We start from the raw sequence: 23,381 nt of genomic DNA on the forward strand, positions 1-23,381 counted from the left end.
TGGCAGAAAATACTCGGCATGCCGGCTTGGCAAGGCGGTCACTCGGGCGGCGCGGAGAGCAAAATCACCCACCCCCGCTTAAGTTTTGATATGTTCACCCTCGTCAGTTTCTCCCAATTGCGCGTGAGAGGAGTGAGGGTAGCTTCGAGGACGTCAAGTCGCATTCATAGCTCCTCTTTGGTAGTTATACTGTTGCAATTCTTTGTCCTCGCCCACGGCTCCTTTGTCCTCCTCACTCCACACATTTAACCCACATCCTAACTAAACCTTCCTGCATCCGATCTCCTACCTCCTCCCCACTATATCACAATGCAACGCATCATCAACCGTGCGGAGCGTGCAACCCGCACCCGGATCCGTCGCCTCGACCGTCTAAAAGCCAAAGAGCGCAATCTCGCAGAAAAGCAGTACAGATTCCAAGCTTTGCAGAGGGAGAATCGATGGATCCGCCAAGAGCTCAAAACCGCCCGCCAAAACCTCATCGAAGACTGGAAGTTGGGCCCCCTGCGGCCAAACAGAGCTGTGGGGGAAAATAAAGAAAAATTCGGTGCGTTGGAGCGTGAGCAAATGGGTCGGCCTCAATTACCAAATCATATGAAGTTCAAGGAGGAACTATTGCCTTTCAAGCCGGACGACCGTGTCGTGGTGATTCGAGGCCCTGAGAAGGGCAAGATTGGAGTAATCCAGAGGGTCAACAGAGACACGAACGAGGTCGTTGTCAAGGACGTGAACGTGGTGCGCATTAGACTCTATCCTCTCGTCTCAGGTACTGCATCATGTCTACCTACTAATGCCATCCCCAGTCGTTCGTCGATGGCCGCGCCTTCGACGCCTTCGGTAACACTCCAGAAGCCCGGCGCGAAGCCCCACTACCACTCCCGTTCCAAGACCTCAAGCTCGTCTACAAATGGGAGAATCCGCGCAACGGCCGTGAAGAAGACATTGTCGTGGACAGCATACGACTCGAGAAACGCGTGGAATGGGACGAGGATGGCAATTCACGGGAAATAGTTGACCCGTACACTGGGAAGCCTCGATACGACCGCTACATCGCAGGCACGGATATTAGGATCGAGTTAACTGACGAGCAGATGAAGAAGGAGGAGGACCCGGATTACAGGTCCTATGAGTGCGATACAACAATTGATATCATCGAAGGTCCTGACAGCCAAACATTCAATGTTCCTCTAGTGCATCCTCCAATGCCCTATAGCGTCATCGACGAGCTGAGGAACAAGTACGGGAAAACTAGGACGAGGCACGACCCCGAATTTATCGAGAAGATTGAGGCGATGGAGAGAATGGAGCAAGAGAAGAAGAAGTTGCCCGAGCATATGAAAACGCCAATGCAGGTTCTTCGAGAAATGAAATTCGCGGAGAAGGCCGCTCAGCCAGCGCCAACTTTGACCCCGGAAATGCTGGAGCGGATTGGACAGATCATGAAAACGAAAATGCCTACGCCTACCCTGCGGAAACTACAGCAAGAGGGAAAGCTGCGGGAGGATAATGTCGCGTGAGGAGTGGGTTTGGACAGTAAAATATTGTAGATAGTAGATCCATTGTACTATACCGTTCAAGTCCATGTGGGCCGTGGGATATCAACCGTATGACCCACACAAACGCCTGTCAATCCTAAGTCTCTTACGCCAAAGCTCAGTGTATTACTCCACTCTTTAGCACTTTTCCTTGTGCACCTGCTCACATGGTCACTGAAAAGTATATCCCTGGCACTGCCTTCCCTCTAATGTAGTGTAGGCATAGGGATCTGGAAGTGGAAAACCATGCTTCACTCTCATCTAGGTTTTCCTGCTCTCTTCAACCCTAGAAAAATGCCTTCCGAAGTACATCATGGGCTTTTTAGCCCACTCCCATTGTTGCTATTCCCATTGTAACCCAGGTTGTCAAACCAAGATGCCACAATACTCCGCTCGTCCCGCCTTTCCCTCCAATTCCTCCCACTGTACCAGAAATCGATCGACAACCCTAACAAGCAATCGTCCACTCAAACTCAATGTCTTCACCCTCGCAAAGCTCTCCACATACACAGACTTCATCTTTCCTCTACTCTGCGCGCCTCGGATATTGAAGAACTTGAGGATAAGGGAAGCCAGGACTAGTATCACCGCCGTAGCGGGCCCATTTGTGATGACAAGATCTGGCAGATCCCGTGCGGCAGCTTCGTACGGTGTCTGAGGTAGCTGGTCTGGGAGGAGCGGTGGAGAGGAGAGGAGGACTGGGAAGCTAGAGAGAAGGGTATGAAGAGAGGTGAAGGGCGTAGTGAAGAGGGATTGGTGGATCTTTCGGGCACGGGGGACGATAGCGATGTTGTAGTTTTCGGGGCCTAGGTGCGGTGTCCTTACCGCATGCTGCTGCTTTTCAATGCCAGTGCCGTTCAGAAAAACGTCTGGGTTTCTGCTCTCCGGCTCTTTGGACTCAAATTTAACGGTTTCTCTTTGTTCTAGTGCCTGTTCGAATTCCACAGCTCGTTGCGCGCTGAATGCGTCACCGGAGCTCACTACATAGGTTCTGTGCGTGTACTTTGAAGTGTCTAGGTCTCGGAGAAGGTAGAACATTTCGTGCGTGTGGCCGCCGGAGCCTAGGATGATCAGAATCCGAGTTGCGACTGGGGGTTGCTTGCACAATGGTTTTGGTTGAAACCGAACATGAGGGAGTATGGAGAGGAGGCGCAAGGTAGCGGCGACAAAGAGGGTGACTAGGAGGGCCAGGAAGAAGGAGAGGGCCCAGAGACTGGCTGGTGGGGGAGCCATTGTCGGGGTCGTCGTCAAGGAGCGGGGAATTGGAGAGGATTGACGGGATGAAATCCCAGGAAGAAGCGCACCTCGAGGACCCGAGGTGCGGTGTAACTATGGCTTCGAGTGAAGAAGCATTGCTGCCAAGTTGGTGGTTTTGGGTGAGAGGTGAGAGGTGAAAGGTGAAAGTGACCATGTTTCCTTGCGTGTCCCTGCCGATCTTAGCCAATCGGAGCATTTTTCCATCAGACTCCATGACTTCCTCATTATTTGTAAAGCATTCTCTGATTAAATCAATGCGACAGTCACGAAAGCAAAACATATTCCTAACAGAGAAGCAAGATGTCTCGGATTTCAAATGCCTGTAGTATCATACATTTTCCCCCCAGGTGGTATCCTCATAGAAACCACAAACCACGCAAACTCCACCATACTATGGAAAAGAATCACACTTTGCTCGGCTACAAAATACCATCCCAAATCTAACTTTTATAAAACTTCCAAAGAAACTGAGCCATGTTTTCTCACAAAGTGCCATGCATCTCCTCCGATGCCAACCTCAAGTTTCCAGTCCATGAACACACCCCTTCCGCTCATCCCATACGGGCCAAAAACCTCCTTCGGTAGCAGCCTGAATATTCCATTGCCAGACCAGGCTCGGGTTATCTCTGAGTGTGAATCCATAGTCGCCTCTCAGCTCATTGAGCGCGTCGCTTAACTGCCGGAGACCATGCACCACCCATCTTAGTTCTCTACCTTCGATCGTTGCGGGAGGAATTTCAGATTTGATGTTGATGAGGAGCGGAACTAGACGAGACAAGTTGGGCGGCAAACTGTATCGCCATGAGGCTTCCACCCAAGTAGTGACAGCTGCACGCTCTGTGAGAAAGTGGGAGAGGGCAGGAAGCCAGGGTGTATTCGAGAATGGGTCGGTCGATGATAGAGTAGGGGAGGTACAGCGGGGAACCCGATTCACAAGGGCACGGTAGAGGTGAACGGGCCAGCAGAGTGCTGCGTATCGAAGAAAAGGCAGGTTGAAGTCAAACGTAGTCGTAGTCTGCGAAGCTCGGTCCATTTCTACCAGTCCTTCTGTATCAGACGTAGGCATGCTTTTATATCCACTATCTGCTGATCTGCTCGTCCGAGAGGTGCAGAATGATATCCCGCTGCTTATGGCAATTGAGGCCGAAGGCGTGTAGGGTTCGAGTCGTTGAAGGGGCCGCTTCGGAACATCGTTGGCTAGATATGAGATGCAGCGTGCTGCAAGGTGAGCATGCACCGCGCTCTCATCGTACAAGCTAAAACCCAGCTCTTGGCATTCCGGGGATTGCAGGTACTCTTTGACGGATCTATGTATGAAGCTTACGCTCCCATCCGCCACCTCCACCAAGCCGCAAGTCAGCCGCGAGACCGACTGTGTGAAGTGTAACAAATATTGATCTTCGGTAGTTGGTTGACCGGGCGTGATAGCTAATGCGGTATGAAGCGTAGCTGTATTGAGCGGTTTTATTGACAAAGATAACCAGCGGAAGATGTCGACAGATATCGCTTTCTCTTTCCCGTAGCGTTGACCAAGCACCCGCAGGATCCCACGATATAGCGGCTCAAGCCCTTCTAGCAGGCTAACCTCTTCCAATGTGGTTCGGCGTTCGTTGGGGGAAAGACCTGGGGATTGTAGATACTTAATAAGCAGGTTAGCCCACAGGAACATTCCCTTAGATCGACGACCGATCTGAGTAATTAAAGTTCGATCTAGACCGATGCCAAAGAATCCTTGATCGGCCATCTGGTTCAGATTGGTGTTTACATATGTATCAATATCGGCAGCGTTGTGTGATTCGTTAATCAAAACAACATGGGGAGCGCCCGAAGCCCATCTCTGATACTCCAACGGTATAGTGATGTTTGGTCGGCTCAGAAGAAGGACCCGGCAGTCTGAGATGCGACATATTTCCTGAATTAGCGTGAGAAACATTTCGGTGTCGCAGCATTCGTCCACTCCGTCGATTACAAGGAAAGTGGGATGCTGCCGTAGAAGGAGTGCCAGAACGGCGACGACATCGTCGGTGGAGGCTTTCTGTTGACCAGAGGCGCTTCTCATGAGAAGTGCTAGGGCATCTAACGTAGGGCGATTATGGCGGTGCGTCTGGACCAATTGGTCTGCAAGTGCTCGAAAGGCATCGTGGAAGGATGTGCAGTTTGGACGTATTGAGTTGAAATGGAAGAAAACAGTCGATGGAGGTTCATCACTTATGTTGAGGTCTTCCGCCTCTGTGCTTAGATCATCGACGATTTGTCCGGAAAGTACTGTCTTCCCAAATCCCGGTTGCGCTAGTCTCTATTAGCTTTCTTATTTTCTGGGGAGAAAAATGGGCAAAGGGCAGAAAAGAGCGGATGTCACAGCATCTACCTAGTATAGAATGTGGCCGGAAGAGACTTGGAGTAGAACCACCGACACTACAGAGTAAAGGGAAGAAACACTAGGTTCACAAAGATATAATACCGTTCGAGTAGGACTTTTAACGCTTCTTGTTATATCCCTAAGATATTTGAGAGATATTTTGATCTTACCTTGAATAAACAGGACTCGATCAGGCCAACTAGCTCTCAAAGCATCCAGGTCGTTTCCCACTCTTTCGTCGAAGGGTGCGTTCTTCCACTTGCAATACTCGGGTGTACTGAGAAACCAGGAGCAGGAGTTTGGATCTCGTTGGCGCACGCTTTGTTCATAAACGTCGCGGTACTCATTGCTCCAAAGCCATGTTCTGACTCTATCTACTCTTTTTGCTTCGTATTTAGTTAGCAATAGCGCAGTATCCAGGTAAGGCGGGACTAACAGCGCCTCAACATTCTCCCAGCTTCAACCTCGCCATTCGCTTCACTATGAGTCTTCAACAAGTGTTGTACATCAAGAAGCTCTTTCCGATGTTGCGCGAGAAGCTCGATGTTCTCGTACATTCCCATTTCAGTCTCGAACCATTGTTTGTGCTTTGCAAGGCGCAATTGCAGCTGGGCAAATCGTGCATCAAGTGGCCGCCATAAAACTGTGGTGAGGAACTCAGCGCGATGCCGCGATTGTGCTCCTGCAAGGCGTCAGCATTTCGGTTCTCCGCGGACTAACGCCTTAAACCCTCAAGAAAACGCAATCCAAGATGACACGACACAGAGCACGTTGTTCGAGAAATGGACAGGAATTGCTCTGGTTGAACCCCGAAATAAATCGCCCGGTTTAGCCACGTTGCCGCATTCGGTAAAGTATACCGGTTTTGATATTCGGCGTTACAAAATACGGCGAATCGAAGGGTTCTTTGTACGTAAAATCCAACGTACCTTGGGATCCTCGCGAGAACATGTGATACAGCTCTAGGCAAAATTGAATGATGTCTGCATAAACATAGGACATCAGAGTTATCATCTGGTCATGGCGTACTTCCTGGAACTGGCGCCTGCAAGAATCGTGAAATTGCTGGTACTGAGGTAGCGCATGCGCTATTGACTCGAACATATCGGCGATCTTCTCCAGGAATAGTACATAGTTACTCCCAAGCTGAGCGAACGTTAGGATATAGCACAATACCGTAAGGTGCTAGAAAAGACGATACCTTGAACACCAACCCTATGGAACCCCAGAACCAACAAAGCCAGTCTGGCCTTGGCTGGGCATAAATGCTGATGGTGTCAAAGAAAGCCGCGAAAACGTGAGAGAATAGTCCAATCTTTCGAGAGCAATTTAGCAGCCTCTGGTGCTCCTTTTGGCTCGAGCACAGTGAGCGCATATCCTCTAGCATTGAAGCCGTGTCTGCATAGTGTGAGAAGACTCTGCGCTCTTCTTCCGATAAAGTGCTTTGGATTGTCTCTATGGCTTCCTCGAAAAGAGGGGCAGGGCTAAGCCGTTAGTTCCTGGTGATTAGGGGGATCTTGGGAAAGACTTACCTGGGGTCCTCCATCGCTATATCAACGGTCGGTGGCGACATTTCTTGGATCTGATCAATCCACGTCTGGTTGAATACATTGGCTGGCAGTCGTTAGAAAAGAGTTCGCAACACATAGACTCTAAGTAACATGACATGCACATGGGGATAGCGGAAGGAGCAATAACCACAGCGCTGGGAGGTTCCAAATGAAGAACAGAGGAGACTGGCCTCGCGCAATGCACATGCCACATGCAAGGCCACGGAGTGAGAGAAGTTTCCGTGGGGCTGAACGGGAACGCGGGTTGCGGGAGGCAGATAAGCGGGAAGTACCTGCAGAAGCAAGTCATGTTGAAGTGTAAAACGCCGTATAAAACTAGCCAAAACGGTGGGGGCTTGTGGCCGAGACCCCACGACCTACCAAACTTGAACAGTGCGTGGGTAAATTCCACGCCAAAAGTGAATTAAACAGAAGAAACACGAATGCCAATGCTTCTCCGGTCTGGCCGAAAGTGTAATTGCGGTCCGGTACAGAAAAAGAAAACACACATTAGCAAGTTGCTGAGACACGGAAGAGGAATGGACAAAACATCTTGGGTATCTACTCTCCAATCAGCGGCTTGCAGATAGCCAACGGCGCTCTATAATACAGTGAACATTAAGAGTTGGCTACAAAAAAAAAACTATCACGAGTGGTCCATGGTGCCTCAGGCCGACTGAGGTTCGCCTAAACGCAGCGCCAACAGCGCCCGGACGTCAGTCACATACTGCAAGCCTTCAAGCAGGGGGATGAGGTGCAACAAATCGTTGTCGGTCGGATCGTTGATCCAGCCCTCGATAGGGATGGCATTGTCTGTTGCGGATCATCAGTCACGGGCCCCTCGAATTCGGAATGTCCGCATGCGGGCCGGAAAAACCGACTCACCTTCGTGAAAGATGTAGCTCATAGGACTATTATCAATTATCATGACCTTGCTTAGATCTGGCTCAACCTGGGCCAAGTCCTTGATATAGGCCCCATTTCGGAACGTGCAGTGCTGTCTATAGTACCTTCCCGTAAAATACTTGCGCTCGACCTCAAGCCAGTCGATAACGGGGTCCGCGTATTCCTGCACCGATGCAGTGAAGACAATTAAATTGTACCACTTACAAACCTGGGACATTGATAAGTGGGATGATGACTTGCAAGACAGGGGAGTAGATGCACCTTTTTTAGAAACTCGTCGCAGTGTGGCCGCTTATGGACATAATACAGGATGGGGACCTGAGGGCCGATCATGGTACCTCCCAGGCCCACTGGCTGCTGTAACTTCACCTCAACCATGTGTCCAGTCGTATAACGGCCACCCTTCGCCATGCTGTGGATTAAAGTTTCGTCAAGATCAATGATCAGCGTCTTCTGGTGCGGCCCGACGGCAGATGTGCCTGAAGTAGAGTAAGACGGCTGGCGTCGTGGCACCAAAGGACGCGGGGGCTGCGGCGCACGCGGGAACTTGGTCAATTTGGACGATGCAGTTGCTGGGCTGGTGGGGGACTTCAGTGACGCTGCAGTCTCAGCCGAAACCTGGTTTGCGCCGCCTTTGGACGGGCCACCCCGGGCCTGACTCTTCTTCGCCTTCCGCTGCCTGAGAGCTTCCTCGTTGTGCAGCTTGATACGAATAGACCGTTTCGCAGGCGCAATCTCCTCCATGGCCGAAGATGCCACTGACTTGGAGCGCGTGTTGCGTGACGGAGCATCGGTGTCCTCATCCCTCGTCGGCGGCCGCTCGCTGTCTAATTCCGAGTCAGACGTCATGGCAGTGGAAGTTGATGCAATTGATGGAGCCCGCTTGGTCGGCCTCTTGGCCTGGGACTGCGGGACGCTGGGTCTTCTGCTCTTTCGTTTTCCGGGTTCAATGCCGTCTGAAGAATCGAATGCCTGCATTGGGGCTGGTGGCGTCGCTTTCCGGCGAGTACGTGTAAAGGTACGCGATATCTTATACACAGGGGCAAGGACAGAAAAATGGCCGTCGTCGTAGAAGCATGCGATCACGTATCTCCCGGGAGCCACAATAGCTGTCAGCAACACCTTTACGGTCCCAACAACGGCCGCCGATATGCGATTCGGTACTAGCCACGCCCTTGATATGTGTGCGTCTGCGTATGGGCCCTCTGAAGACGGGTTGAGAAGGGGCGCTTTCTCGTCAAACTCGGATGCGACCGCATCCGCGCTGGGGTAAGGGGAGCCCACCCTCACGGCAACCATCTTGCCCTTTTCGTCCAGACTTGTTATGGCACCGACACGCACATCGTTTGTGTGCTGCGTCGGCTCGGGCCGTGGCTGTGCTTGGAGGATGTTGCTCTCGGATGCGGCGCGTGAACGGGGAGGACTGGGTGGAGGAGTGCTGCCGATGTGGGAGAGAATGTTCAGAGAGTTCATACTCCGGAGCAGGCCATGAACGAGCGGACGATGGCAATGGGATAATGGGGCAATGGGGCTGCGCGACAGTGAGCGTGGCTGCTGGGGCAGCGATGTGTGTTTGCTGAAGACCGACGTGGAGCTGGTTGGGCCGAGGAGGAAATGAGTGCTTGGCGCAGGGGAGCTTGTCGAGAGGCGGCGGGAGCTGTGGCGCGATAGTGAGGCACACCGAGCGGAGAGACCCTGGGGCCAGCAATAGGCCACGTCGGGGCGGTGGTGGAGGACGAGGAGGGGGAGGTGGTTGGGGAGGAGCCTGAGGCCCTGTGTAACAATGACGAAGGTTAGAAATGCGAGCTCGGGCCCGCTGCGGAAAATGGGCCGAACGTATGAAGACTCATCGGCTTTGTGAAAGGCACGTTCAACCACCCACAATTAATTTTGCCCAGTCGCCCTGACTAAAGGGTAGCTTTGCCTTCGTCCTACGCGCTGGAGCCGTTTTGCACACATGCGGCCAGAAGTAGTCTCTGTAGCACCCGGGCTGTCGTCCTTCTTGAAATCTCTCAAGACGACGCCCGTAGAGCCCTCAATCGAGCACTTCATATCGTAGGTTGTCATCAAGTAAGGTGTGCACGTGATGGCTAACTGCCCCCAGATTGCTCAAACGACGACAGATACGTAATTCAAGACCATGCGCAATTGCAACCACAGCACTCCTCCTCCGAGTTGTGGGCGAGTTCAAGGGTAGGGATGCGGGAAAGCTGGTGGAACGGATACGTCAGGTGGGCAGGCGGTTGACGTCTGCTCAGCCCCGCGAGGTCGTCGTTGGGAACATTGTGCGCCGCGTGCTGGGCCTGGTGAGAGAAGTTGTCGATGAGAACATAGACGCAGACACGAACACCAACAGCGACTTTGGACACAATTCGCAGCCGCATCATGACTCTCTTACTCGACCTGCACTGGCATCAAGCATATCGACCTTTAGCCCGCTCAAGTATGCCGCCGTAGAGCCCATGGACTCAAGTTTCCACCAATCCGACCTGTCTGAATCTGGCGAACTATCCAAACGACCGCCGCTGCTGGCTTCCCATACCTCCTACGCCCCAACATCTTCTGCCCCTCTCGGCAACTCTCTATTCGGCCTCTTCTCACATCCAGACACCCCATCAACCTCAAGCACTCCCACTGGACATCAATCTCCAGATAGCAAAGGAATGCTCACGTCCTTAAACTTAGAACGACTGGCGGATTTCAGCAAAACCAACTTAGATCTGAAGGCTGAGGTCATGGACGGCATTCGAGAATTACAGGATGAACTTGACCAGTCGGATGACCTGATCGCGGCCAACGCGCTCGACCACATCCATTCAAACGAAATCATTCTCACACACACCGCTTCAACAAGCGTTCAAAAATTCCTCCTAGCCGCGGCAAGGAAACGAAAGTTCACTGTTGTACATGCCGAGACATTTCCACACAATCACACGTCAACTCACGGCATTCTCCTAACTGGAAAGAAACGAGGGGACTCCGGAGACGACTCAGAAGACGCATGGAAGCCGCTCACTACAGCTGGAATTCAAGTGGTTCTAATTCCAGATTCGCATGTCTTCGCAATCATGTCACGCGTGAACAAAGTTATTCTTGCAACACACACAGTATTGGCCAATGGGGGACTCGTGGCGGCCGCAGGAGCTCACATGATTGCCAAGGCGGCGAAAGTACACCAGACGCCTGTCGTCGTAGTCAGCGGCGTCTTCAAGCTGAGCCCGGTCTACCCCTTCGACATTGAGGAGTTAATTGAGTATGGAGATGCGGGTAGTGTGGTTCCGTTCGAGGACGGTGACTTTGTGGACAAGGTCGACGTGGAGAATCCGCTCTATGATTATGTCCCTGCGGATTTGGTAGATCTCTATATCACCAATCTGTAAGTTACTGAACCCGCTTATACTAATGAATGCTGACCAGACAGTGGTGGACATGCACCGTCATACCTGTACCGTATAGTTGCGGATCACTACCGCTCAGAGGATATTACTCTCTGATCATCCGTTCATCCTGTACGAAACCATGTACGATTTACGAGTACAGTCTCTTCGATCTTCAAGGTTAACGATCGAATTTCCCGGCACCCTCTGCATTGGTTGAATGTTATGGGAATGTGAAAGAGTATTGCGGTGCTGTATTGTGCTAGGTCTTTCCTAACCCTTTTGTCACCTTTGGAATGCCACATCTCCTCCCAATCTAAGAATCTCGACGCATCTGAATAATGGATAGAAAGCAAACGACTCTAAATGACTTTTGAAGGGCTCTTGGAAGGTGAGCCATTCAGCAAAAATGACATGATGCGTTGCTTAGGGAGGCGGAGATTGTGAGTCCTGGCACGCTGAAGCATAGTGGACGGAACATGAGGAAGCACAAACATGATCAGCCGATACAGCATCCCCCGAAATACACAAACAGCAGGCCAGAAAGACCAATTAAAGCTAGCAAGATCTGTGATATGTCCTAAGACGTGGTGTAGGCAGCGGTTCCCCCTCCCCCAGAACGAGGGGATTGTTACAGCGAAAACCATGATAAACACGGAACCTCTCTGCACAGCAGACTCTTACAAAAACACCAGCAACAAAGTCTCACAAGCCCTTCCCAAGCATTCCTCCCCACCCTTCCCCCCTCCACCTCCACCTCCACGCCCAACGCCCACGCCCACAAAAACACACAACTAATCCTCATCACACACTCCTTCGTCCTATTCGCTCCCACCGATCCATCGTGACGCACGGATCTCAATCGGGCCATGTTACCTCTTCCTGATTGGCTATCAACTTCGCCTAGCCGCACCAAGCTCCTCAGAAAAAGGGCGTCAAAGCCGCAACTTTCGACACTTTTTGTGAGTCTCTTGCCGCTTGAGGCAGTTTTACAGGGGTGTCCAGGGGGGCCGCTCACCCTCGCTTGGAATGAAGGGGATGTAGTGTGTGATTAGGAGGGTGAGAGTTTGGATTGAGGAGGAAAGCTTCGCTTCGGTGGGTCCTTTGTGTCGTCTTCGTGCTAGAGGTTCAGGGGGTTGGGCTGGGTTGGGTTAGGTTGGGATGGCGCCACTCTGCTTGCAGTTGGAGGACGAAAAGAGAAGTTGAACGTCATGTCTCGCCTTTGGTTGTCTTTCGCGGAGTCAAGACTCAATGGGGTCAGAAAACAGCTTGAGATCATGCGGATGGTTAAATGTAGACGCATTGCTAACATTGGACTATCAGATTGCTAATCGCAAGAACTTTTGTCGACAAGAAAATTGATCGACCCCGCTTCGGTTCATCATTGAGCTTAATTCGAACGTGAAGAACGAGGAATCTTAGTCTTGAAAATGACATTTCTAGCTCTAGAAGGTCTACATATCTTCGTCACCGGGGCTGCAGGTGGCATTGGATCCGCCATAGTGGAAGAATTCTTAGGGAAATATACCCCCGCTCAGTAAAGTTCTCCATCATCCATCTAACATCCCTCCAGCACAAGGCTGCAATGTCACCGCCCACGACCTAAAACTCAATCCCGTCTCCACATCATCCAAAAATCTGCTAAAACTGCAAGGCGACATCTCAGAAGAACCCTCAATCGCATCCTCAATCTCCGAAGCAGTCCTGCACTTCGGGCCCATCAATATCCTCTGTGCCAATGCAGGTATCACAGACGAAAGTAATTCGTACAATGTGTGGGATATGCCGCTGTCTCTATGGGAGAAGACCTACGCTACCAACGTCCGCGGGACTTTTCTCACTATTAAGCATTTCCTGAAACCTGTGGAGACTTGTCAGACGACATCGGGGACTGAACTTCCCAATGTTGCGGTGGTTGTGACGGGGAGTGAGACGGGAGTGTTCGGTCAAGCGGGCCATGCGGAGTATGCATCTGGGAAAGCGGGACTTCAGTATGGATTGGCGAAGAGTGTGAAAAATGAGATTGTAAGACTTAATTCGAAGGCTAGGATTAATGCCGTGGCGCCCGGGTGGGTTGATACGAAACTCATTGAAGGGAGACTAGATGACCCAAAGGAGATGTATCGAGAGGCACAGGCCACGTTAGTATACCGGCGACTAGTATAAATAGTTGGAGTCTAATGTGCTAACGAGACAATAGTGTCCCATTGAGAAAAATAGCCAAACCTGAGGATGTTGCGAGAGCAGCTGCATTTCTAGCGAGCCATCGAGCTGCAGGTCATATCTCCGGACAGTGTATTTCTGTCGATGGAGGGATGGAAGGGAGGATCGTGTGGAGTGAGGAGCAGATTGCGAAGAGTGCAACTACCGATCTTACCAAAAGGGAGGAAACATCGAAGCTCACAGCACCTAGCATCGGCTTATCCTTGACCGCACATGCCAAATCATTACCTAAGATAAAAGTCCTCATATCAGTGGATTTTGACGCAGTATCAGGCTGGTTGGGAACAGGAAGCCATCCAGACAACAACCTCGCAGACTTCAGCTCTGGTTTCTTCTCTGCGCATGTCGGTGTGCCTCGGCTGCTGAAGCTGTTCAAGATACTTGGGATACAAGAGAAAGTGACCTGGTTTGTACCCATGCATTCTGCAGAGAGTTTCCCAGAGGAATTCAAGAGTATAATGGACAGTGGATGTGAGATTGGACTCCATGGTTACTGTCATGAGGTGAGCCTGCCATACAAATTGAACTTGGACGGAAAGGGCTTTAAAATAACTTTCTATACCAGGGCGCACCGCAACTCACCCCGACTCAAGAACGGCAAGTCCTCCAGCACTGCATTCAACTATGTACATCCATAACAGGCAAGAAACCCCGCGGATACCGAGCTCCTCTCTACCAACTTCGTGAATCTACAATCGCCCTCCTCGAGGAACACGACTTCCTCTACGACTCCTCACTTTCCCACCACGACTCGAAGCCGTACTATCTCCCTAACCTACCACCAATCCAGCTTCCCAAGTACGAACCTTCAGTTTCAGCAAAAGATTGGATGAAGCCTCTTCCTCAACCCTCTCCTCCCACTTCAAGGACATTGGTCGAGATCCCAGGGAACTGGTATGCAGAAGATATGACACCGCTACAATATTGGCCACATACGCCGAATAGTCAAGGATATGTAGATGTGCGGGTTATTGAGCAAATGTGGAAAGATAAGTTTGAATGGATTAGAGGAGAGATGAACGAAATGCAGGAGAAGGATCTCATGGTCTTTCCGTTAGTGTTGCATCCGGACACGAGCGGAATGGCTCATGTCATAGGGATGGTGCAACGAGTATTGGGGTGGTTGAAGGGATTCGGGTCCGACGTAGAATTTTGTACATTTGAGAGTGCGGCGGAAGATTGGAGAGGGAAGAACCCGGTTTGAGAAGTCGTGGGCTTGAAACGGGACCATTAGCAAGGATTAGAGGATTCAAAGTTGGTAGGACATCAGTGTCTCCCACGAAAGGTTGGGTAAAGCGAGGCAATCCCATAAGTAGAATATACACAGAAGTATCTAAGACAACACGGACTCTCTGCTTTCGGACTGTTCAAACCCTTGGAGGTTTTGATTGGCTCACTCGTATAATCACGTGATTTTGTGCATGCGCTTAAACCTGAAACGGATTTGGCTTGTGAATCCTCCAGCTGTTTTCAGCCCCTGAGGTCATTCCCGGTTGGCACCAAGACATGAGTCTTTTCTCTCAGAAAGCCATGGCACGTATCCACGCGAACCTGCCACTAGAGTGTCCACCGACTTGCACAAGATGTTACCCAGCATGTCTATTATTGAGTTTCCCAGCTTGAAAAAGACCCGCAGATATGGTGCCAAAGTGAAGACTGGCTGCAGAACATGCAAGTAGGTTCACAGACACACAATCACCATTGAGGCAATCAAGGATCTTCAAGCCCAATATGTAGCTAACTAGGCGTTTGCAGGATTCGCCGCGTCAAGTGCGATGAAAGGAAACCCGATTGCTCCAGGTATGCATAGCATACACATCTTGATCAAACTTTCTTCTATGTTTTTGACACAGTCAGATGTACAAGCACTTCCCGTAAATGCGAAGGCTATGCCCAAGATAAAGGCTTCAAATTCCAACCTCTCAGCCCGAGCCAAGCATCTATCTTCCAGTATACCGTACCCATGCTTTCTGGCTCTAGTGATGGTGTTCGTTATCTCGAATTTTATCATCATTGTGCTGGGCCGACTCTATCAAGCAAATTTGACAATGAGTTTTGGTCTAGAATAGCCATTCAGATGGCCCAATCGGAGTCCGCCGTCCGCCACGCCTTGATTGCTTTGGGCTATCTTTATAAGACGGAGCCAGGGAACTTGAAGCATGCTCGCTCAGGCTTTGCGGCTGATCATCAACGTAGAACTCTCATATTTCATTATAACAAGGCTGTCAGATGCCTTATTTACCGTATGGCTGATTCCTCCTATGTCCCGGAGGTCGGGCTTGTCACATGTATACTGTTCATCTGCATCGAGTTTCTAAGGGGAAACTATCACACGGCTTTTATTCATCTGAATAGTGGACTCAAAATAATCTCCGAGTGGCAACAGGGACGACTGAACAGCTCGCTAGTTAGCCCACTGTCTTCACAGTCCTCTCTGGCGATTTCGAGGGAGTTTTCCGGTCCAACTACTATGATTGAGGATAGTCTCATACCAATGTTCACCCGAGCCATAGCATCTGCACTGCTATATGGTGTAAGGATTGAGCAGATCTTTGAGATTCCATGTCCACGTCCGCAGAGCTTCCCGGAGCGACCTTTCACAACTATTCTAGAAGCTCAATCCTCTATTCATGAGCTTCGAAACCCGACCATCCTTTTCGCACGTACAATGGCTCAAAAGCTCATTCGACGAAAGCTAATAACGGCCGAAGATCTCCAGCATCAAACGCACCTTCTTGAATGCCATCATGCTTGGATCCGAGCTCTACAAATCCTCGAACATGAGGGATCTCTATCGAAGGAAGACAAAGTAGTAGCAAGCTCTCTCAAAGTAGGATACTACTCGACCTACATCATGTTAGCTTGCGCAACAGAGGTCCGCCAAAAACCACACGACGCGCATATCTCAAGCTTCAAAGCTATCAACCATCACGCCAAGGTCGTCCTCGACTCCATGGGCTTCCATGCCTCTTCCTCCTCCTCGCCTCCAAGTGTTCATCCTTCTTCCCCATCCTCGGCATGCGGTGGTGCAACGTCGGTGTCTCCTCCAAGACCCTCCTCACGGGCAGCCGCAAACTTCACTTTCGAAATCTCACTAATCCCGTGTCTACACTTCACTGCGACGCGCTGCCGCTGTCCCATCACTCGACGCGAGGCAGTCTCTCTCCTTGCGTTGAACCCACCACGCGAGGCTCTCTGGGACGCAGAGCAGCATGTCGCCGTTTCAAATCGTGTGATCGAGATTGAAGAGAGCGAAGTCGATCCTGGAACGGGATGGCCGGTCGAAAGAACGAGACTTTGGTGTGCTGTTATTGATGGGAACATGGATCAGAATGGCGGGTTCTGGGTTATTTTCGCGTTGGCAAGTTGGGTTCAGGAAAGAGAGTTTTCTCGGGCCAGTGGTGAACGAAGGAGACTAGACTCACAATGGGAGGAGTGGTTCGTTTTGTGAACAGAAACATCTTGATGACTTATATGCTTGCCATTGGACGTCCCACAATCGAAGACTTCCAATTGGAATTAAGGAGGGTTCTCGCACCTATCTAACCTACGCTATGTTCTTTTCAATCGTTTGCTCCTCTTCCCGAGGACGGATGGCCGCATGTAACCACGGACTCCTACGTCTGATATCCGTAACAACTGCGGACTCCTCTTGCGCAATACCTCGGAAAATTGCGAGATGCTGAAGTGATATTTGACCGGCTGCTGGCCTGATCGGAAGCGCACGTGTCTTGTTTCAATTCTGGAAGCTGAAATAACGAGGTCGTTTTAAATGAAGTCCGAGAGGAGGTGGGAACGACAAAGTTAGGAATAGGTCGTGGTCACTACATGTTTCATAACCCTTCAGATTGAAGGCTTGAAAGTGGAATAAGCTAGTAGTCGTGCATGTATAATTTTTGGATCACCAGATATAACTTAGCATGGTTATTTGGTCCGAGCTGGAATAGTCGCGTTCGAACCATGATCGATGAGGACGCTAAAGTCCTTCAGAAGTGATATTTACACGGGGCACACTAGTCGTGGAACTGACGACCAAACAGTTGGCAAAGTGGTTGACGAGAAGAATGCTCTAAAAGGAGTGGATAGATTCTCAGTATTCAAAACGGTAGGTTTCTTACCACTCTTGTTTGTTAGCTCTAGGAAACATATTTCACTTCCCGCCATCCTCGAATAGGTGCTGTGTTATATTCCTTTCCTTGGTTTACCATTCTCGCGCGTATTGTGATCGTTAGCGAACTTCAATCCAACCGTGCAACGCACACCTGAGTGGAGTTGAGTGGGTTCATAACGGTTGGGTAACCTCTGTAGGTGTGTGGTCGCTTTTCCTCCTAATAATTCTAGTTATTGTGGAGACAAAGGACAATTCATGACTATCCTAAATTTTAACCGCCGGCATTGATTCATGCGTTCTGCTTGTCAGACGCGGGCCACAATGCATGCTCAGCAAAACGCTCTCAGTGACCAAACCATAGAATGTTTTGTTACCGGTAACGGATCGCGTGGTCCCACATCAACGACGCTTGCCGTAGCGAGGGAACTTTGGAACCTTGACTCTACCTTAGAATCTTAGAATGGCACTCTTCACTCTCGTTTTCGATATTGTTTTCTAGCTAGTCTTAGCAGCATCGAGTCTGGAATAAGATGATTGAGGCAATTACCTTAAGAGCATGCGCCTCTGCTGCAGTAAGAAAATTCTTCTGGCTTCCAGGTCTTGGGCAAGGGCTCAACATCCCCAATTGGTCCAGGACAGCGGTAGAGTGGGGATGGGAAGGTATCGCTATCGATAGAGGATAAGAAAATTTGTGACGCCCGATCTCAGTCGCTCATGATGTCAGCCAGTCGTAGGACAACAGTGTTTTCACGTAGATCCACAAATAATCTCCTGTGCATGCTTGCTCGGCTTAGGGCTTCGAGAACACGGATGGGGGGGGTGGGGAGTCCGAAAATACAGGAACACCACTGGGAACACGACAGCGCTGGAGGGCGTCACGCACCCGGAAAAGAGATGGCATCAACAGCGAAGCCAAAACACCGAGGAGATGTTGCCGGGTGTTCCAGAGTCGCGAAAACCACCTTTTTGTTCGGTTGTGAGCATCAGTAGGAGAAATGACAGCCAATGACAATTTTGAAACGACGAACACTGAGAAACGGGTGATTGCAAAGGAAAAGCCCGAACCATCTGGCGAGAAAGGTGAAGCAGGAAGTGCATGAGAGGATGCTTTGTGGCATTCAGCATGCCGTTGGCAGTCCGTCGCCGACCCTCTCTGCTTTGGAAGAATCACATCACATCTGGCAGGCTCGGGGCAAATCATGATCCACGTGTTCAGGCTGCTCGGTGTGGTCGAATGGAGGTGCCTCAGCTGAGGCGCAGGCTCGCGACGACAAATTTGTTTCCGGGATGAGTTTATTTGCAAATGGCCGCGGACCAGCAGCGGCTGCGTGCCACCTCAGCTCACAAATTTGACCCCTGAGCAGCAAAGGACCTTGGGGTGCGGGTTCCTGGCGATCAAGGCCGATCGCTCTCTGGTTTGCTGGGTTCCAGCCGGAATGCAACCCCCACTTGTCTGTTCCTGGACGCATGAAACAACTGAGCTGTAAGCATATTGCCCTTTCGCCTTAATTAGACTGTACGTGAGCGACAGCCGACAGGAAACCAGCGGTAAATTTGGCAGTGACAGAGCGGGAAGATAGGTGCCTGGCAGACGCGGTGCCGTGGGTACACAGGTCGATGCGAGTCTTCTTGGAGGCGACATCGCGGACGGTTTCATGACTTGTTGAGTGCCTGGCGCTCCACAAAACGCAGCACGGAAACAGAAGCAACCAGGGGCCGCCACCGCGCCGCCATCCGCCTAAGGGCAGCGGAGATTGGTGGGCCACGCTGCCCTCCGTGCAGAGTGTGCGAGTGGCTTGCCGGCGGTGGACGAGGAGCTGTGCCCAGTCGTAAGCCGGGACGTGGCCGGGGGTGGTACACTATTCCTTCTTCTTCTCGCTCTCTCCGCTCCTTCCCCCATCGACCACCGCACATCTCCATCTCACTTATAACCCGCTCTCTCTGCCCATCTCAGCCTGCCACTCCTTACAGGCTTGAGGTCTTTCATTTTATTCTCCCCACATTCATTCTATCATCTTCAACGAGATCTAGCATCTCCAGTCATTCTCTGCCACTGCACCCACGGTCTCTACGGCGCATTTGCTCACCACCGGTACCCACCGCACGCGAAGTCAACTGCCCTCGCCGAAGAAAAAAACGAATCTTGACCAATTTCCGCATATCTGAATTGCTAGCCAATTCACGTCTCTCTCTGTAAACAGACATTTAAACGTCAATACCAGCACATTCTTTAGCCCCTCCAAAACCCCATTGCTACCGCGGCAACCTCAAATACTCGCGAAAACGATACAATGAAGACCTCTAACATCCTCGCATCTCTCACTTTCGGCGTTCTCGCTGCCGCTTTCCCCTTGGACAAGCGCGACTTGGTCACCAAGACCGAGGTTGTCGTTGAGACCGTGGTCGTCTACACCACCGTCTGGGACAGTGAGGCTCCGTCAACTGTTGCCGCCAAGGCTACCTCGGACCCTGGTCTCTTCTTCGAGAAGCATACTAGCTCTATTGCCAAACCAACCTCCGTATATACTCCTTCCGCTGCCGAACCCTCGAGCGTATACACTCCCCCGGCCCCCACCTTTTCTCCTGCTCCATCTTCAGTCTACACTCCCCCGGCTCCAAGCTCCGATGTTGCAGCACCTTCTTCAGTCTACACTCCTCCAGCGCCAGTTTCCAGCGCCGCTCCTGCTGAGACCAAGGCTCCAAGCGGTGGCAATGGCGGAGCAGGCTCTCACCATGGAGATATCACCATTTATGACAACACTGGTGCTGCCGGTGCCTGCGGCAAACCCCTGACGGATGACTCTAAGATTGTTGCTCTTGCCAAGAAAACATGGGGCGACTCCACCTACGATCCTCAGACTGGTGCATCTACCAACCCCTGGTGCGGCAAGCAGATCACCATCAGCTACAAACATCCATCTGGAGAAGTCTCGACCACTGATGCCACCATCATGGACTTGTGCCCTGGCTGTGCTGGACAATACGATATTGATCTGTCCCACGCCACCTGGCATGCCCTCGGCCTCACTGAGATCACCCGTCTCCAGGCCGACTGGTGGGTCTCCGGCTAAGCGCCCTAACCTCTCGATCGCCTTCGTAAAAGACCCCTTTCCAGCTTTTTGCGCAGCACATATACCCAAAGATTTTTATCTCTCGCTAGCGCAGGCAGGTCAGCGCTTTGCACGAATTGTTACGAAATACTTTCTGGCATCAGCGAATCAAAACCCTATCGGAGTCTAGCGGCTCAGCACAGCGCTTTCCATCTTTTACGGAAAACATGTACTATCTCGAGGTTCTTCGATTGCTCTCTCCCGGTGTGTTGATTTGGTTTGAAGAAAACGGGGCTCTTGGTGCGGCAAATCCCAAGGTGTATTTGGGGATACCGGTCAAGGTCTTTTTGATCAACTTCTTGTCGCTCGTTTTCGGTGGAAGTTGACTTTGGATGACTTGATTTTCTTCAAAATGTACATCACTTTAGGGTCTTGGTATATGGTGGTTTGGGACACGGGTGATTCTCTGGTTTGGAGAGTGGATTGGAGGCGGTGGTTAACTCGATTCTGTTTACACCTTAAGCTTTAACCTATAAAACTCTTTTGTGTGGCTGTAACTCTACTTCGCTTGATTCAGTGGCGCGCATGTAAATGTGAGATTTGTTGGCAAGGTCTGCTTGACCTAATTAGATTGCTTCGTCGCTCGTGTCACACCCATCCATGGAGGATGGCGAAGCAGTGAGTGAGTGATGTGTCAAACTTCACTTGCAGTCATGTCGGATTGTGTTTCTCCCTTGTATAATCTAGAGCAGAAAGCTTCCCAGGTGATGCCACGTACATCAAGGTACGATTTGCAGGTCGTCTTGAATCGTACTATGAAGTGTGAACAAGCTCGCTGACGATCCGTTTCATACAGGGCAAGCCAGCCTTAGCGTCATCTCCACATGATGCACTGGTGTAGACTTAGGACCCTGAAGGTGAAGTTTCCTACTTTCGCGGACAAAGACATCCCTTTGTCTCCAGAGGACTTCCCAATCTGAAATACCAATGACTGTTCATCCAACTCTTCTTAGAACACCAAGAGCATTTTTAACGCACCTACTTTTGGTTTGGACTCCTTCCAGAGCTTGGATGATGGATTCTTTAACCAAATTCCAATCGAATCTGATGAAGAACAAAAGAACTTGAAGGGAAAGAGATCCTTCGGGGTAGTGTTCGAAGTTTGTATTCACCCAAAACACCACTCGTCCCCAAAGGCATGTACAGCCATGTCAAGTACTGACGAAGCCACTAATTAGGGCTCGAATCAGAGCAAGAACGACCGTTTTACTGTGAAGGTCGTCCACCAGGAAGCTTCGGCGAAGCGAGAGAAAGAATTTGTTACAGTCATGAACGGACTCACGCATGAACATTGCGTCTAATGCTTTGCGAGCTTCACGTTCGGTGCAAATTAATACATGATATAAGAGGTAGTGGACTGTAGCCTACAAGGGTTCATTCAAAGCTAATCTGATGTGGCGGATCACGCAAATCTCGCCCTCAACTAGCTCACCAATCAAATTTGCGGTCTCCCCAGACGCTTTTCGACAAGTTTGTTAGCAGAAAGCCAAATCGAAACACACCACAACCTTGGGTTGCCTGAGATTCCTGGAGCGAGTATAGGCAATATTCACAATGTCAAGCTAGTTAACTTGCTGTTCTACGACGACAAACCCAATTGTTTCCGGCTGTTGGGGTCCATGTGTTAAGGTCGTGCACTTCATTGCTTCCATCAGTGGGCAGAACAGGGAAAGCTACAAGACCGTTAGTTGGTCCAAGACCCCGCAATTATAGAGCCCTGGAAAGTTACCGAGGCGGACCAACTTCTGAGCCATACGATTTATGGTCTCTGGGATGCGTTTATTTCGAGGTGCTAGTCTAGTCCCTTCAGGCTCCGCTGCTGTCAAAAAATTCCGTCTTTCTCGCCATGGCGACCTTTATCCTGATGGTACGAAAGACGAGGGATACCGTGGAAAACCAGATAGGGCGTAAAGAGTTGCGCAACAGTGTCGTGAATAAGGTCATCGAGCCCTCGACTTTGTGTCAAGGTCGTCTGAATTTGTCCTCAACTGCATCCCAATGCTCCTGGAGGTGTAAGAGGCCAAACGCCTCACGGCTGCTCAGCTAGACGAACGACTCAAAGGTCTTAAGAGACGTTTCGATTCTGAGCTAAAGATGAGAGGCTCCAAGACACTTGAAGACTTTGTGGTAGGCCACGCTTCTGATATCCCCTCGAGTTAGCGAGCCTGACGGGGGATCGGCTTCTCCTATAACCATCGTCACATCCAGCTCGGGCTAGGTATCTAGCTAGCTATCGGAGCTCACCACCAGACGATAGTCTACTTATCCACGGATCTCTCCTTAGTCTTCAACATGGCTCAACTCTATGGTAGTTCTCTTTGCATACATATTTCTTTCGAAGACGTTTGCCAAACATCATGCGATTCCAGTACCATTTCCTCATACCATTCCCCAGTTGCCTTTATGTCAGGGCGCTATTTTTCACCGAGATACCGCGTTTCCAAACACTTGGCTTGTTTGTACCGAAAATACCCAGGATCTACTGTGCGAAATGCAAGATGGAGGACCAATTGTCAAGACTTCCTTTGTATCACGAATACGCACCTATGTCCTATCACTTCCCACCAGAGTAAGTCTGATTACATATCTACCACTGACGTGATAGAGCCTCGAGAGTACGCCTTAGCACGCGGGCGGGGAAACCTATCTCTGTTGAGCTTACGATTAGTTGTTTACCAGAGAGCTCCGAAGCGCCTGGCCAATGAGCAACACTAAGCGACTTCACATGGTAAAGAGCGATGGAAACAACGTGGAGTCCCCCAAACCCCCGAAGCTAGCTACGTTACGACACCGGGTGAGAAATGCACGTGGTAGGCCGAGGAAGGGCCGTCACGGACGGAGCATGTGGGGTTGGGTGAATGGAAGTTTGTGACAAGCGACGGGCGTGCGGAAAGTGGGCATGAGGGGAACAAGAGTCCTCATGGCAAGCATGGGAACTAAAGGTGATGGAAAT

General features: G+C 50.7%; 10 protein-coding genes across 10 annotated transcripts; 5 read left to right on the top strand and 5 right to left on the bottom strand.

The window, feature by feature from the left end:
• Positions 1-110: 110 nt before the first annotated feature.
• BDR25DRAFT_267852 (uncharacterized protein) lies at positions 111-1,590 on the top strand. Its single transcript, XM_033687077.1, has 2 exons — positions 111-735; positions 804-1,590. The coding sequence occupies exons 1-2, from the start codon at positions 310-312 to the stop codon at positions 1,515-1,517; spliced, it is 1,140 nt and encodes a 379-aa protein (XP_033543888.1). The 5' UTR covers positions 111-309; the 3' UTR covers positions 1,518-1,590.
• Positions 1,551-2,910, bottom strand: BDR25DRAFT_305846 (oligosaccharide biosynthesis protein Alg14 like protein). The gene has a single exon (XM_033690498.1). It carries the CDS (start codon positions 2,766-2,768, stop codon positions 1,902-1,904), a length of 867 nt encoding a protein of 288 aa, XP_033543889.1. The 5' UTR covers positions 2,769-2,910; the 3' UTR covers positions 1,551-1,901.
• A 211-nt stretch (positions 2,911-3,121) lies between these two features.
• BDR25DRAFT_267857 (uncharacterized protein) lies at positions 3,122-6,767 on the bottom strand. Its single transcript, XM_033687078.1, has 6 exons — positions 6,684-6,767; positions 6,353-6,635; positions 6,081-6,297; positions 5,588-5,833; positions 5,322-5,537; positions 3,122-5,081 (listed from the first exon to the last, which is right to left on the bottom strand). Exons 1-6 carry the CDS (start codon positions 6,722-6,724, stop codon positions 3,310-3,312), a joined length of 2,775 nt encoding a protein of 924 aa, XP_033543890.1. The 5' UTR covers positions 6,725-6,767; the 3' UTR covers positions 3,122-3,309.
• Positions 6,768-7,368: 601 nt separating this feature from the next.
• Positions 7,369-8,906, bottom strand: BDR25DRAFT_235686 (uncharacterized protein; the record flags this gene model as incomplete). Its single annotated transcript, XM_033685519.1, has 3 exons — positions 7,369-7,514; positions 7,587-7,815; positions 7,869-8,906. 3 exons carry the CDS (start codon positions 8,904-8,906, stop codon positions 7,369-7,371), a joined length of 1,413 nt encoding a protein of 470 aa, XP_033543891.1.
• Positions 8,907-9,491: 585 nt separating this feature from the next.
• BDR25DRAFT_336203 (nagb/rpia/CoA transferase-like protein) lies at positions 9,492-11,527 on the top strand. The gene is made up of 3 exons (XM_033693078.1): positions 9,492-9,662; positions 9,712-10,983; positions 11,029-11,527. The coding sequence occupies exons 1-3, from the start codon at positions 9,565-9,567 to the stop codon at positions 11,099-11,101; spliced, it is 1,443 nt and encodes a 480-aa protein (XP_033543892.1). The 5' UTR covers positions 9,492-9,564; the 3' UTR covers positions 11,102-11,527.
• An 887-nt stretch (positions 11,528-12,414) lies between these two features.
• BDR25DRAFT_336205 (polysaccharide deacetylase) lies at positions 12,415-14,420 on the top strand (the record flags this gene model as incomplete). Its single annotated transcript, XM_033693079.1, has 4 exons — positions 12,415-12,466; positions 12,558-13,125; positions 13,185-13,710; positions 13,773-14,420. The coding sequence occupies 4 exons, from the start codon at positions 12,415-12,417 to the stop codon at positions 14,409-14,411; spliced, it is 1,785 nt and encodes a 594-aa protein (XP_033543893.1). The 3' UTR covers positions 14,412-14,420.
• A 562-nt stretch (positions 14,421-14,982) lies between these two features.
• On the top strand, positions 14,983-16,658 carry BDR25DRAFT_336206 (uncharacterized protein; the record flags this gene model as incomplete). Its single annotated transcript, XM_033693080.1, has 2 exons — positions 14,983-15,007; positions 15,112-16,658. 2 exons carry the CDS (start codon positions 14,983-14,985, stop codon positions 16,656-16,658), a joined length of 1,572 nt encoding a protein of 523 aa, XP_033543894.1.
• A 285-nt stretch (positions 16,659-16,943) lies between these two features.
• Positions 16,944-17,611, bottom strand: BDR25DRAFT_359097 (uncharacterized protein; the record flags this gene model as incomplete). The annotated part of the gene is made up of 6 exons (XM_033696044.1): positions 16,944-17,079; positions 17,113-17,183; positions 17,222-17,329; positions 17,362-17,443; positions 17,468-17,509; positions 17,562-17,611. The coding sequence occupies 6 exons, from the start codon at positions 17,609-17,611 to the stop codon at positions 16,944-16,946; spliced, it is 489 nt and encodes a 162-aa protein (XP_033543895.1).
• A 1,813-nt stretch (positions 17,612-19,424) lies between these two features.
• On the top strand, positions 19,425-20,492 carry BDR25DRAFT_72736 (uncharacterized protein). The gene has a single exon (XM_033698961.1). The coding sequence runs from the start codon at positions 19,610-19,612 to the stop codon at positions 20,387-20,389; it is 780 nt and encodes a 259-aa protein (XP_033543896.1). The 5' UTR covers positions 19,425-19,609; the 3' UTR covers positions 20,390-20,492.
• A 655-nt stretch (positions 20,493-21,147) lies between these two features.
• On the bottom strand, positions 21,148-21,720 carry BDR25DRAFT_359099 (uncharacterized protein; the record flags this gene model as incomplete). The annotated part of the gene is made up of 4 exons (XM_033696045.1): positions 21,148-21,199; positions 21,253-21,376; positions 21,411-21,551; positions 21,588-21,720. The coding sequence occupies 4 exons, from the start codon at positions 21,718-21,720 to the stop codon at positions 21,148-21,150; spliced, it is 450 nt and encodes a 149-aa protein (XP_033543897.1).
• Positions 21,721-23,381: the final 1,661 nt, after the last annotated feature.

The sequence above is a fragment of the Lindgomyces ingoldianus genome (genome assembly GCF_010093535.1).
Source record: "Lindgomyces ingoldianus strain ATCC 200398 unplaced genomic scaffold BDR25scaffold_31, whole genome shotgun sequence".
In the NCBI taxonomy this organism is placed as follows: domain Eukaryota; kingdom Fungi; phylum Ascomycota; class Dothideomycetes; order Pleosporales; family Lindgomycetaceae; genus Lindgomyces; species Lindgomyces ingoldianus.

Coding starts and splice junctions, on each gene's coding strand:
- BDR25DRAFT_267852 (XM_033687077.1), top strand. CDS start 310: ATGCAACGCATCATCAACCGTGCGGAGCGTGCAACCCGCACCCGGATC. Junction 736..803: donor TTGTCAAGGACGTGAACGTG/GTGCGCATTAGA, acceptor TGCCATCCCCAG/TCGTTCGTCGATGGCCGCGC.
- BDR25DRAFT_305846 (XM_033690498.1), bottom strand. CDS start 2,768: ATGGCTCCCCCACCAGCCAGTCTCTGGGCCCTCTCCTTCTTCCTGGCC.
- BDR25DRAFT_267857 (XM_033687078.1), bottom strand. CDS start 6,724: ATGTCGCCACCGACCGTTGATATAGCGATGGAGGACCCCAG. Junction 5,834..6,080: donor GTTCTCGCGAGGATCCCAAG/GTACGTTGGATT, acceptor GACGCCTTGCAG/GAGCACAATCGCGGCATCGC. Junction 5,538..5,587: donor TGGGAGAATGTTGAGGCGCT/GTTAGTCCCGCC, acceptor CTAAATACGAAG/CAAAAAGAGTAGATAGAGTC.
- BDR25DRAFT_336203 (XM_033693078.1), top strand. CDS start 9,565: ATGCGGCCAGAAGTAGTCTCTGTAGCACCCGGGCTGTCGTCCTTCTTG. Junction 9,663..9,711: donor TCAATCGAGCACTTCATATC/GTAGGTTGTCAT, acceptor AACTGCCCCCAG/ATTGCTCAAACGACGACAGA. Junction 10,984..11,028: donor GATCTCTATATCACCAATCT/GTAAGTTACTGA, acceptor CTGACCAGACAG/TGGTGGACATGCACCGTCAT.
- BDR25DRAFT_72736 (XM_033698961.1), top strand. CDS start 19,610: ATGAAGACCTCTAACATCCTCGCATCTCTCACTTTCGGCGTTCTCGCT.